The sequence below is a fragment of the Dermacentor silvarum genome, chromosome 5, assembly GCF_013339745.2.
Source record: "Dermacentor silvarum isolate Dsil-2018 chromosome 5, BIME_Dsil_1.4, whole genome shotgun sequence".
Lineage (NCBI taxonomy): Eukaryota > Metazoa > Arthropoda > Arachnida > Ixodida > Ixodidae > Dermacentor > Dermacentor silvarum.
In genome coordinates, this window is record NC_051158.1 from 25564440 (window position 1) to 25579309 (window position 14870).

Consider the following 14870-nt stretch of genomic DNA (forward strand, 5'->3'; position numbering starts at 1 on the left):
AATAAGCTGCGATGCACATGTAAAAAGCTTGATGTGGCCTTTTATGTGAGTGATCATTTGTTCTTCCTTGCAGATGCTACCGCTGAACAACCTAGCACCCGCAAGCTCAAACACGAATCGTCCTCGTTCAATCAAGAGCAAGGACGTCGATGACGTTCTTGAGATTCTCATCAAAAATGGAGGCAAGTCGAGCTTGCTATAGCCTTTTCAATAGCCATCATCACTACACCGTTGTGAGTCCACTGTAGGGCACAGGCTTCACCTAGATATCTCAATTGCCCTGCATCAGCTAAACCTGCCCAGTCTTAATACCTGCATACTTACTTATCTGATAACTCCATTTACTCATCTGCTGCGTTAAACTCAATTACCTTACCCTTAACTGTGCACCTAAGTTGTTCCATGCATTATTGTTTAAGGGTGCTTGAGTTGTCTTGCAGTTTGTATGTATAGTGCAGCGAAGCATCCAGACACAGCTAGACAGATGTGACAGATCCTTCAGACCTTTAATATTCCATGCTCTTGATTAACAACACCTCTTGATAACAAACCTCTTGATTATATGGCGTAGCAAGATGCCTACTTTTAGCTTTTTTTTTAATTTTTTATTCCACCTTTTCTTGCACCATACCAAGCTGCAGTTTTTCATACCTGCGTGAATCTCGAACTGCTGTGTCATCGTCAAATTGCTTAATTTGCAAATCTAGAAATCTTTACTGCAGTGATCTATAAAGTCCTTGAACCACGTGCTATGTCAGTATTGCTATATAGTGTGCAGGTGCATGTAACATTGACAGTTATGCACTGTTGTAGCTCAGTGGGCAAGGCGTTGCGCTGCTGAGCACGAGGTCGAGGGTTGGATGCAAGTACGCTCGTGTATCATGCATTGGGTGCACGTTTAAAGAACCCCAGATTGTGAAAATCAATTCGGAGCCCCACACTACACAGCGTGCCTCATAATCAGTTTGTGGTGCTGGCACGTAAAAAGAAGAAAAAAAGAACATTGCTAGTTTACGGATTTTTAGCTGGCTATCTTGAGTTGTACTTTCATGAAAATATTATTACTTGCATCAAGAATGGGAACTATGTGGTTCTTTTTGTTAGACGGGAGGTCTGATACGAACATTTAACGAACCCGCAGAGTTGCCCCCAAGTGCTGCGCAAGAGCCACCGACGCCCACGACACCGGGGACACCCATCACCGACATGAGTGGACTCCTTGCGTGTACGCCACCTTCGTTTCCGACACCACCACCTTCGTCGGAGGCAGCGTCTGCCACACCGGGCGAACGGAACTCGCCCTCTCTGGCACTGTCTGGCGACGGCGAGACGCCCCCTCCATCGGCATCGTTGGACTTTGACTTTCACCTGGACCTGGACGATTTCGAAGGCATGGACCTCGGCATGCTGACCGACAGTGGACCTGCCAAGAACCAGGTGGCGCGGAACCACTACACTGAAGGCAGTGCGGACCTCTCTGACCCAGCGCTGAGCATGGAGATCGAGCTGTCGGACTGGCTGGATGTCATGATGCCCCAGACGACTTCGTCGTCGTCGAGCATGGCCAACGGCCAGGTGTCGTCGTCCTCCGCAACTCCGTGCACGACGGTGTTGTCGTCGTCCGCCGCGGCACCGAACGTGACGCAGCACGATCCGTTGCTGTCGACGAACGCCTCCGTGGACGTTCAGGACCCTTCGACCTGTTTGCGGTGAACGACGCGGACTTTCGGGCGTGGGACGACTTTCGGACTAATTGGGACAGCGCAGACTTCATTGCCTGACTTCCGCAGACTGTATGAGGCGGTCGAACATGGGAGCGGGAGGAAGGTGCCCGACACACTGTTGTGAGATGGTTTTCGCATGCCACTGTGCCAGTGATGACTCTGTCTGTGACTGTCTCCGCCGCCACTGATGGGCGAAAGACTCGCGTGTTTGTTATCGCTAGAAAGAGAGAGAGAGACCAAGCTAATTTTTTTTTTTTTCACTTATGACAACCAAATAGTTGTTAAAAGGCCGTCTCAGTGTCACGGACCAAGCACAACAACAGAAACAAAATAACAAACTGCGTGCCAAGTTAAAGTGCCGACCGCTTCTCCAGACATTTTTTTTTCCTTTGTTCGTTTCATTTTTCTCAGCCAGGAATGTCTTGTCACCTTTTCGAGCGACGAGAAATCAGATTCACATCGCGTTCGTGTCGTCTTCCATTTCACGGTGCAAGGACTGCTCTCGCCAAAACAAATAATTTGGCAGGAACCCGCAAACATTCAGCCGTGTTTTGACGACACCCATTCTCTTAACGAATGGCTGCAACACTAGCCACGTCCTGGCCATTGTGTTAGAAACTCGCGCAATGTTAACATTGGCCACGTCGAGCACCACAGATCACCGTTTTTCACATAGACACGACGCAAGTACAAAGAACTCCCACCATGTCTTATCATTTTCGCATCGTATAATGATCTATGATTGTACGACGATCGTACGTATGCCCCCCTCTCTCCCCGCCCTGCCTCACGCTGGAGAAAAGCTCACAATGGCAACCGATGCTCGCTTCGACGTTGAATGACTGCGATCGCGCGGTAACACGCTGCGTGTGTCGATAACGTCATGCCGACCATCGCTCTTTTTCACTATGTACAGTCGAACCTAGTTTAATGAAATTGCGTCCAACACAAAATTGCGTTGGTTATATTTGTTATATTTGTTATAACTGTACATGCTGGGATATCGGTGAAAAATATGTACGGTAATTCATGATCTAGCCTACGCGAAAGAAATGCCAGCCTCCGACGAGCCAGCAAAGGCTCTCCCGAGGATTGATGGCCTGTCTGTAGGTTGCCGTCCTGCGATTTCACACACAAACGCTAAACCACAAACGCTGTTTTTTTTTTTCAGCAGCAGCAGCGTTAATAAGTGACCGCGCAATCGGGGTGGTCTTATCGGATTGGTGCATTGGCTTGCTGGCCACGGGGCCAGTCAAGCCAAGCTGTTGGCAAAAAGGCAACTTGTGCATCCCGAATGTACTGTTACGAGTTGCTCTTGCCGAGTGTTTGGCATTGTCCGCTACCAGAATGCATATTAACTTTGCAGTAACCGATATCGTCTCAGATCTTTCGTTTTCTTCAACTCCATTATAGCAGTAGAATACTCTGTAAAAGAAAGCAACCAACTTAGGCCTACTTCATTATATCCAAATTATTATTTACATCCGATGATTTGTTATATCCACGTTCGTTATCTTGAGGTTCGACTGCAACTTTTTTTTTTTTTTTGATAAGGGATCAAAATGACTACTTCTGCAGCAACACGTTTGAGTCAGACGAAGAAAGCACGCGATCTGTATCTTGCAGATTTCGGAAGATGTACGGTAAGCCAGCTCGGAGACATACACGTAATACATTCTTTCCTGGCTTAATATCGAGATAGTGTCGTAGCCGACGCAAAGAAAGGACTGACCGGAAACAGACGCACGAGTTCTCGTCGAGAGGACCACATTCCAAGCGTTGTTTCGCCGGTGAAAAGCAGAGAGAAGATGGAACAAGGAAAAAAAGACGCGAAATCAAAATGATGCCACCTCAGAAATGTAATCGCGAAAGTCGGGAGAGGCACAATCGAGAGAGACGTTGACCACGGTATATGCCCGGAGGCATCCGAGGAAGCCATTATGCTTCGAGCCCAACTACAATTTTTTTCCACATTATGAAATACTTTGGGAATGCCGAAGTATTCTCGCTAGACAGCTAGTGCCACAATGTTTGTGAAATTCTTTCTTTTAAAAGAAAAAAAATGTTTTGCTCTAGCAAGTGATGGAAGCAGAATGTGCGTTCAAGCTTTCTTTTTCTTTTATTTGATTTTATGGCAAGGATCTTGCCAGTAATACACCCAAAAAAATAAAAAATCTTGGGAAGTTTTTAGTTTAGTGGCGTGTACGTTATCATGTGATAAGAAATATTGAAGTTAGATTGACTACTTCTGTTGGACCATTGAAACAAAACTGACATCGAGTACTTAATCATCTACATGCTCCTACGTTTTTTCAATAACAGAATATACTCAGTCTTGTGACCAACACCTACGCGTGACATAATGCAGTCGATTCACGTCGATTAAAAACCAGTGGAGACATGTATTTTTGTTCAAATTATCAGGACCCGAGTAAAACTCGCTCAAAAACGCAATTCGCAGTTGCTATGCAAATAGATACTAGCTGCAGTGGTTCAATTGGCTGTGGAATTCTGCTGCACCATCGTAAGAGGTAGAGGTGTGAATTCAAGGTCGCGAGTTTGATTCCGGGTCGCCACAGCTACATTTTGATGCCGGTGAATTACAAAAACACTCAACTCCAGGTGGTCAATTAAATGGTGCCGATTCTGTCCACTTGTTTTAGAGCAGGCATTATTGCCTTATTTGCTCCTGCAACATATCACTTTTTTTTTTTCGGTGAGGACAACTTTTGCCTTAGTTGCACCACAAGCAGTGTACAAGTTTTGACAAATTTCATTGATGTCAGCCACCAGATATTTTTGTTCTTTTCAGGCGCAACAAATTCTAGGCTGAACAGCTCAGGCAGTTGTTTAACGAGAGTGCTTTTGCATTCCCCGCGCAGTTGAAGAACGAAATCGACGTTGGGCCTCGAGGTAAAGCCCCCGCGTAAGGATCACCAGGCCAGAACAGAGATACACCCAATTTATTATCGTCGAACCTTCGTTGTGTTTTCTACACACTTGTGTGTGTGCCTGTGTGTGTGTGTGCGTGTTATTACCAAGGTTGTAATCTTTTTGTACATAATTTAGGCGAGGCGCGAAAATCGACAAATTTGTTGCGACGTAAGAAAAGAAACTATATTGGGCCTCCCTTTCCAGCAGTGACGTCAAAAGGCAAACTCAAACATCATGGTACGTATGCTGTGCAAAAGTCATAATTCCCGCTTTGGGCGAGGTTTTTTTTTTTGTGTAATTTTAAAAACATAATGCTAATGAAGTAGCTGTTGTTCTTTTTCAGCGTGTTAAACAATGTGAAATCCGATTGGGAAACTTTTTTCACAAGTTCATTTTATACCTTGTGTAGAGATGAATTCAAACAGTGCCTTTTGCCTCGACGGCAGTCGTGCAACATTTATGCTCAAGTCTTGGTGTCTTGTAGTTGCACTTAAACGTGCCAGCATCTTTCGAGGTAGAGTTCCTACGTGATTGAGTTTGTCTTTATCATTTGTTGTTTCTTAACTCTATTTGTCGAATTGCCCAAGCCACGATTGTATAGGCGCTCGAGATTTTTTTTTTCTTTGCAGCTGGTCTCTGGCTTTTTGTCGCATGTGCTGGTAACACTAACCCAAGCTGGTTTCTGTGCTTTTTTTTTTCTTTTTTTTTTTCGACAGTTGCAAAAACCAGCTTGTTTTGGGTGACGGAAGCTATTAGGTGAACAGCGCAAGCAATACCATGTTTCTTGTTTCCTTTCCCCGACCCTACTTTTTTCGAAATGTAAATATAAGTGAGGGCTCAGTCGCCCCGGTGTTGGTGCCCTCATTGGTGTAGTGTGATGCAAGAAATAAAATATAAATGAATACACTGATTATTTTGGTACTGTTTCATGTATTTTCGGCCCACTCTGTGTGAACAGTATTGCACAGTCACGGCTGTAGTTACGCACACAAAGGCGTCTAAGCAGGCCTTAAAGGCCAACGACAATGAAATTTTGAATGCAGTTGCGCATAGTGTCTTTTAGAGGAGGCCTTCAAGGCCAAACTCAACTAAACATTTGTCGCAGTTGCACACACGACAGTGTCTTCAAAGGGGGCCTTAAAATTTAGTCAACTGCAATAAAATGATTGCAGTTGCACATAGGATAGTGTCTTGTAAAGAAGGCCTTGAAGGCCAAGTCACCTGTAGCAACATTTTTTGTTGCAGTTGCACAGGCATCGTCTGAAGAAGCCTTTAAAGAGCAACTGCATTAAAATTTGGTTGCAGTTACACGTGTCTTCAAAATGACCCTTGAAGCAACTTAAAATTTGACAGCATAACGAAGCCTAATTTCTGATAGTGGTAATACGAAGCAGCCCTTGAGCGAAATTTTATGTTTGAAATGAGTACCACTCGCCAGGAATTACGCAGAACCAGGTACATGGAGTCGGAGTGCAACAGCAAAATCAACATGTGTCCACGGTAATAAAATCTGCGTTAGTGAAACCACTGAAGGTGCGTTCACCGTCTGCTAAGTGATATTTAAAGGCTAACTTAAAAATTTGGCATTTACCGGCCTTGCAGCTTCAGCGAGGTTATTTCGATAGTTTATACTATTTATAAATTTATCAGCAATTTAGCCAAGGTGAAATATTGTAGCAGTTCGTCTTTGTACTGTGTTCGTTTAGAAGTCTGGATCTTAAATATTCAACATTTCTAGGATGTTGTCTCATGATTGTTTTCCCCACACGTGCAGCTGAAAGAAAGTCTGGGACTCGAGTGACTTGGTGATTCCTTCAACTCGGTTACTGTGAACAGCAGTCTGAAGCTTAGAGTTAGTATGCAGGCATACAGACGCCCGCTTTAGTGATTCGCTCATACATGCAACTGAAAGGACTTGCAATGAAGTAAAGTTCAGTCATATCTCTCTTGCAGATGATGCCGTTGACATTTTGTTCAGTCAATCTCTGGTTCAGGTGCATGCTGACGAACTGGCACTCGCGAGGTGCACATTACGTACCTTGGTGAAGCCTCTGTGTTTAACATGGTGTCGTATTGTGGCGCCATCTAGAATGCACTTTGTAAATGAAGGCTGTTGCTTTTGAAATTCCGGTGCATACCTTTGTGTCTTCTCTGCTTTCTTTTGCTTGGTTATACACACATGACATACCAGATGACACGAGCCAGCGCACGCACCAAGTTGCACTCGCAAGTAAAAATTTTTCACAACTACGCATTTCGGGGGCACATGTGACATGCAAGATCCTTCACAAACCAGTAAAAACACCGATTACAACTTGCTTCCGCAAGCAAAATGTGTTGGCAGTGTCCTGTTGCATCTTCATTCCAGCACATATGGGGGCATTCGACTGCTACACTCTAAGAACAGTTGCACCCTTTGGGGTGCATTTTTTCCACACAACAATAATCATCTGTCTTGCTTGCGTTTCCTATCTTGAAAACTCTGCACTTGCTACTTTCCTGCCAAGAACGCTGTGTCACGCTGATAACGCTCTTGTCGTTCGTGACCGAGAAGTGCCGGGCGCACTGCGTTAAAGAAAGGAAAGCCACGGAAGTCAGATGACGATTATTGTTCTGTGGCAAAAATACGCCCCAAAGGGTGCAACTATCTTTAGAGCGCAACACTAAGGTACAGAACAAGTTTTCAGCATTTGAGTGTTCCATGTTCAGAGCCAATTAGTTGCCATGGAATTTTCAGTGTATAGACTCGTTTCACCCGCTTGTTCGCTCACTATAAACAGATGGCGCTTGCACCACACGCCTAGCCATTTGTTGCCTCAAGAATCGCTGCATAGCCTCCGTGGCAATTCAATTCCTGGTCACAACAGCCGCATTCCTGGGGGAGGGTGGTTTGAATGCAAAAAAAAAAAAAAAGACTGCTCTTCTATTTAGCTTTAGGTGCTAAATAAAGAGTAAAAGAACAATGGATGGCCGAAATGGACCTGGAGCCCCAGCACTACCGCGTCCCTCAAAAAATGTATGCTAAACCCCTAATTTTTTAAGTGTCTCCTAAATATGCTGAACACAATTGAGTAAGGCTGCTTCTATAGGTAGTGTACTGACAACTGTGGCATTCTCGCATGGATTTGTTGTACTACAAGCTGATAAGCTTGCAGTGTTTCGTGTTCACAGCAGAGAATCATAGAAAAAAAAAAGATGTCCCGTTAACTCTGGTTTACTTCTAGCTGCTACCCTCGACGGTTTTCTTCGTCCTTGTTCCTTTGCTCCACAACCCTGGAATAAAGTGTTGAACCATCACCTAACTTAAACCAAGGTTTTGCTGTGGCAAAACATTTTTTGCAATTATTTTTATCAAAGGCAATGTTCCCAGAAAGATATGGTAGCCAAATGTCTCCGCAAATTTAGGAAACACTCGCACGCACTTGTAGATATTTTTCTGGTCTCTCCATTCACGGAAACTCGCCGAGACTGACAGTCATGTAATAAATGTGAGCGCATCTATTAGACTGTGCCGATCTATGAGTGTGTTTACATGTCACGTAGGAATGTTTGTAGCTGAACCTTTCGTCACGGGCCGCAGTGTAAACGAGTGACAAAGTATATTACGTATTCTCCTTAAGGTACAACAAAACTTCAAAACATGTACAGTTTTAAGCTCAAAGTGTGGCATCAAGGAATATACTGCAATTCACACATTCACCTGTGATCACGTAGAAAATAAATAACGCAACGGCATTGCACTGAACAACATTACTGAACCAAAAACATTACAACCTGCGGCTTCCAAGCCATTGGCTATAAAAAACAGAACAAAACTCGCGAATGACCGGTAATCGTGATTTAATACAGCGGCTGAAAGTATGTACCAATGTATCTTGGAAAGCAATTGCTAGCCCTGCACCGTACGGCAATGCTCGCACTCGGAAGGAGGGAAATGCAAGTCACCTCCTGAAGCGTTAGCCAAAGTTTCATGCCATTCACATTGTCATTATCGGCGAGAAATGCCAAAACAGCGTCGTGCATTGCCACTGTAAACAGAGGCAGTGAGGCCGGCTGAGACAAGCAATGGACGCATCACCACATGGTCAAACATGGCGGCGCCCGCAGGAGCATGGTGAAAAAGGGTCCGCAAAGTCCCAACGCTTTTGAGTATGCATTTTGCCAAATCCATACATTTGAGCAGTAACACTCGCCACAAGCAATTACGTTCAATATTTCGAACAGTTGTTCTTATTTGTGATGTTCCAGAAACGGTCCTGTGGTACAAATTATAGGTTAAACGAGGCTAATAATTCTCATACGAATTTCAAATCATGCTTCAGATCATGATAAGAAACCGGAAGCGTTGTTCAAAGCCAAAAATACAGACAAATCTGTGCACCATGAATCATTTCTATGCACTAGCACTTGAGATGCCTCTAATCTTATACTCACGTGCCAATTGCAGTGGGTGCTGGAATTGGGATTTGTGTGTGTAGACACATGCTCTAACATGTCATAAGGCATTACATGGCACGATTCAGCATAAAATGTACCAACCCCATCATGCACAACATTGCACAGTTCTGCAGTTTTCAAGATTCTTTATTTGGCTTGTGCAGTTGATTTCTCATGACAGCATCAACTCCTCCTTCAAGGGTTGACGCAGTACAAGACGATGGGTGCGCTGTAATCTCGCGACAGTCTGTGACAGAAGTTTCAAGGTCGCCACTCGTTATCAAAGCACTGTCTGCTCCTGAGCGATGATGCTTGTGCTCACCATTACTTGCCTTCAGTGAGACTTACACTCTTGATAACAAGACACTAAAGACAGAAATCAAGTGAAGCTAAATTTAACAAATTTGCTACCACTGCCGAGAGCAGGACTCTCATGAAAGAGCAAAACGGCATAACTACGAGAAGAGAGTGCTGGCAGAACTTTTAAAGATACGGAATTAGCTGCCGGTGAAGTAAATCATCCTGGCAGTGATTTGTCAAAAACAAGTCCACATATAAATACGGTAAATATAGGAATTGCCATAATTTCAAGGCTACAGTACGCATCCAGCATGCAGGGTTCAAGCTCAGCTAAACGAAAGAAAAGTTTGTCAGACTGTTCGCACCTGGGGAATAGTCTGCAAAGGTAAAATCTTGATTGCAGAACTTAAAGTGGCATAACTGTCTGACATCACCAGCAAAGCTCTGTGCTTGTGTATCCTTGAACAATATTCTTGGAAATGGGAAAGACTACCAGTGACATAAAATCAGTAAGTACAAACAGCCGTTATGGAAATGGAAATCTAGCATAAATCAGCACCACATAAATGTTTAACATTTATATGTGTATAGTCAATGGGCTGTAGTCCAGGAAATACAGTGCACTGCCTTTGAATACAAGATATTGTAGTTCCGACACTTCATTGGACTTTATGGCAGAATTCAGTGATGCAAGCTTTCACCGTGGCTCCATCAGTGCCAGCGGTAGGAATGTGGCGCCCTCTCTGTGTGACCCTTGGAAACACTACAGTTAGAGGGCCTGACAAAACACGGCCACCGAGATTGTTGGCACAGTGTGCCAAGACATGGATGACGTACCTCCCTCCATTTCTTTGGGCACCTTGAACGATGTTTGTCGGCGACTGGGCAAATGGTGAAGTATTAACAGTAGTGTAGCCTATCTATAAATACGTAGCTATGCTACGTATTTGCTTCTGCCCGTCCCTCAAACCCCACAATCAAATAAAGTTGGTGGCTCAAACACAGAAAACCCAGCGTGCTTCAACAATGATAACGACGACCTTTACGCCTTTGCAACAGACTGTATGTACTTCTTCCAAGCTATCAATGAAACTCAAGGAAGTGAAAATTGTGGGCATGACACACATTGATCACAATAAACAAGAACAACACAAGAAGTTAAGAGAGTTCCGAAGACCTGAAAGGACTTGTACACACAAAGTCGGTGCCACAGAAACAAGAGAGCAGACTTATCCACGCTTGAAATATACCAAGACAGCTGTGATTGCTCACTGCAATTATAATCTGGCATTGAATGGGCAGAGCCCAGCCTAGCTGAAAACTCACTCAGAGTAAACTTCAGAAACCTAGAAGCATCATAGATGGTTGTTATGAAGTGTTTCGCTACAGTACTGTGTATTGCAGTGCAAGACAGTCTTGCTCGGCACAGTGGCCAAAATGGTGATTTATGGCAATCTTGTATAAATACAGCGGTGCTGACTCGTGTTCAAAACGAATTGACAGGGGCCATCTAAATGACCCAGTTGACTCACAACAGTTCAAACTGCACTAGGGACCACAGACCTTTCGTCTGAATTATCAAAAACCGTTCAGCCTTTTGCAGCTGGTCTTGCAAAGTGTACCCTGACCTCAGAAAGCTGTGCTACAAGGCGTCTCAACATACACACGCACACACACGTGATAGAATGCACCATTCTCCTAACTCTATCGTCACTTGACTCATTTGGCTGTCGTTATTAGAGAGCTCTAGCTTGTCTGCATACGTATTATAGTTCACGGAATACTAGGAACACTGGATGAACAGCAGCAGCAGAACTGCTGGTAGTGACAACTTGTGGCAGTTCATTCAATAATAAAGCATCGCAACCATTTCTGCGTTTTTTTTTGGTTGGTGCTATTCTCGTCCTGGCCAAAGCAACTCGTGCGATAGATAAAATGCAAACAGAACGTTCGTACAGAACGATAATCTTCGTGGTTATAGGAGCCTGGTAAGCAGGACTCATCTGTTGAGGTTTCGTGACAGCATTTCCTTTTACAATTCAACGCACTGGTCATTCCCATACTTTTAATGCGACCAACTTATTATACACCGCCCATACACAGTCATTTACTTAAATCTCTCACATAATCATCTTACACTGATTTTTTTACCACAACAATAAGCTCTTAAATTATTCGTAGGGTTCGTAACCCACACCTGGCCCTTGTGGCACAACAAACTATGCATCAACTGGTTTGGCCGGCACAATACTACACAGAGATGACAAGAGAGGGAACAAGAACGCCACTGTGTAACAATGTGTAACATTAGACCGGCCGAGCCAGTCAATATGCACCAACTGTGTCGGCAAAATACTATGTTAATATCATCAACCTAATTCACAGAAAACTGCGTGCTCGTCAAAACGCTTTATAAATGTCTTTAAAAGACTTGCAATGCGTGTAATCAAAATGAGGTGGCGTCGGGCTAGTTCGTGATCGTCTTCAGCAATAAACATGTTGCGCGCAGAAGAGACACTACTAAGTTTACTTCTGCGCAATTAAATTTGTCAGCGTCTTGGGGCACTATAATCAAACCAGGCTGCTGCACCATGAAACCTCGACTAACACTAACAAGAATCTCGCCCAAGGAAAATAAAGAAGCAGCTGTGCATTCATGGTTGCGATGTTACCTATGATTTTTACACCGGCACACGAGTGGAACACAGCCCGACACTGCAATAATAGTTTTGTGCGCTCTGGTTAACTCGATGTCACCAGATGGCATCACCAGTGCTGCCGCTCACACCTACACGTCCGGTATCCCGTAAATAGTAACATATGTTTACAGAGGAGCCAAAACTCTCTACTGAATATATTATTAGTGGTAGCCTTCTCATTCACAACCAAAAAGAAAAAAAAAGAAAATTGTATTATTTGCACATTCTGAGAATTCCATATTAGTATAAATATATCTCGTTCTAAAGGACTAGCATTCGCATCAAGCCGTGGTCTCGGCAAAGTGCTCACAACCAATTCCGGCTTCACCATAGCACAGGGAGTATTACGGCCTCTTAAGGCAGTGTTTGTGACTTCATGTATGAAAACACCGTGCAAGACAAACTTAAAAGAAGCTGCATTTCTGCTGACATACATGGCATTGTGAGCATTACAAACCCGACACGGTATTCCAACTTATTGTAATTGTACATACGGTTCTCAGAACTGTTGACAAAACGTGTGCTCTCATTAGCAGATTCAAGGACTGTATGCTGCTTTAAACGTCCCCTGAATCAAATCCTAATACATGAGAAATAGGAGGTGTTGATGACAACTGCCCACTTACATGGACAGAGAAGTTCAGACAGCAGCACACGCAGCTCACAATCAGCAACAACAATGTGCAGTTGGCTGCAAAAGTTTACAGGACACGGATTCTACGACAAATGCAAGATTTCTGCTCTGTTAAAATGCTTCTTATTGAATGAGTCACTGTGTAAGTTACATAAACTACTACTTATTGAAACTTTGATTTAGAGGCTATGTGCCGAGGTCTTGCGAGTATTCAGCTTTAAATTCAGTGTCCCGAGAACTTTTGAAGCCGACTGTGCCTGCTTGTCGCCGTCGACGGTTCTGCGGGTCTGCACAAAAACTGGTCGACCATGACACTGTCTAAACGTGAGAGTTAAAATCGATATAAATGTCACCATTACTTTAAAAGTACTGCCCAATCATGTATATTACGTCACCTTCTTCCGAAACAAATATTTCAGCGCAATAACCCTACTCATCGTATCATCTTTTGTCTAAGAGGTGACATCTGGTGCCTTACAAGTGTAAATGCTAAAAACGCGTCCCCCTTTATCAAACCCACACATTCAATGACAAAACGACGCTATATATCTACTATCTCCGAGGTTCTACTGACAGCGACAAGTTGCATTCTCACTGCCTCCTCCTGACCCGCTGCGGCTACGACAATCGCTTACAACAGGCTCGGCCAAGACAACAGCAGTGGCCAAGCCTGCCAACGCACCATTGCTACAAAATGTCAAAAGTGTGCACCATAAACCACAATGTACAGTACAGTCCATTCCTAGCTAGTAATAGAGCCAATATAACACAAACACTCTTACTTAATTGATAGAAAAATGTGGCTGATCAGATGCATTAGGCTGACATGCATGCATTAAAATATAGTCTGCATGCCTTCGTGATATAATTTATCTGTAATCAGCAGCCAAACAGCGAGCGTTCCCTTTAAAAGCGGACCGTACTGTACAATTCTTCAGTGAGCACGCTTGGCGACCATTAAAGTGAACCCCACCGACGAGCCAATAGCTCCAAACAGCACTTGAGACCATAATCATAATGGCACGAAGACATGGCATAAAGAAAAAGTAATGCGAAAATTTTTTTTTGCTTTGTTACTTATTAAACTGACGGTTTCTCCCATCAGATTACTCGTTATGTTCCACAACCGTCACTTTTCACCTGGAACGTTAACAGCTGCACCGTTAAAGAGGACCTGGAACACATCCCACTGACGACACCTCGTCTGCAAAGCTTCGCCTCTCGTGTTGTGACGTTGAACATGGTCACCAGGTGTGTCTACGTGTTACAGTATGTGTTGCCATCAAGGGATGGCGCCACCAGCACTCATATATAAGCTGGTTCTTTGAGCAAATGAGACACAAAATCTGTCATCACCCAGCTGATGCACCGAATAACGCAGGGCAAGTCTGACACCATTCTTTCGCAAATGCTCTTGCGAAACATGCACCTTTGATTGATCGAAAAACCGACCAATGGTGGATTTGACCTTTCTTGTCATAACAGACAGCATCCTCAAAGGACAGAAGTGACGTGAGAGTATAGTGAACTTAAAGTGCAAGAAAGCAGGAGCAAGAGGATTCCAGGGCCCCTTTAACATCTGCTGTACATGGCACCTACAGAGGCATAATCGCTCTGGCGTACAAAGCCAGTGACGTACTCCAAACGAAAGTCAAGCTTTGTCCCTTCGTGTGGCAAATCCACTACAACCCGCATGGTAGCCAGACGTTTGGGGCGGCTAATACACGCGTTTGCTTGGGGTTGGGAGTGGGAAAGCTTGCGACGACGATGACTAAGAGGAGGTACTGAGTGGGGTGACACTACTGGAACTCCGAGGGGGCGTCGAGGACGATCTCGCCCTTAAAGCCATACTTCTGCAGCTTCTGTTCGGCGATTAGCAAGTCGTCCTCCGTGTCGACCTCGTGGCACAGGTACTGCGGCAACTCCACAAAGCCGCACCTGCGAAGCAACACGTTACCTCGGTAAATATTACTGCCGATTTTACAACGCCTGTCTAGGCACAGGCATCTCTCTTCTGTTGTGCCGCTAGCGTCTCGGCAAACCATCAGCTAGGCTGGAAACTCTTGATATGTCACCAGTTTGTGAGAAAAATCAGGGAAACCAAGAGGCTCAATTTGTAGTCGCAACCATGTGAAGCCAACA

At 44.3% G+C, this 14870-nt stretch overlaps 1 protein-coding gene across 5 annotated transcripts in view; it reads right to left on the reverse strand.

Moving 5' to 3' along the window:
- The window catches only part of LOC119453111 (N-acylneuraminate cytidylyltransferase A), a 33952-nt gene that overhangs the window by 15534 nt on the left and 3548 nt on the right, over positions 1 to 14870 (reverse strand). Inside the window, exon 5 of one of the 5 annotated variants that reach the window (XR_007467002.1) lies at positions 13903 to 14666. Coding sequence is in view for 1 of the 5 variants with exons in the window: in XM_049667557.1 (XP_049523514.1) it covers positions 14528 to 14666 (139 nt within the window). In the remaining 4 variants the exon portion in view is untranslated. Of the gene's footprint in view, positions 1 to 9221; positions 14667 to 14870 lie in introns of those variants that run through there. The other 4 variants (XR_007467003.1, XR_007467004.1, XR_007467001.1 and 1 more) reach the window with 4 other exon arrangements.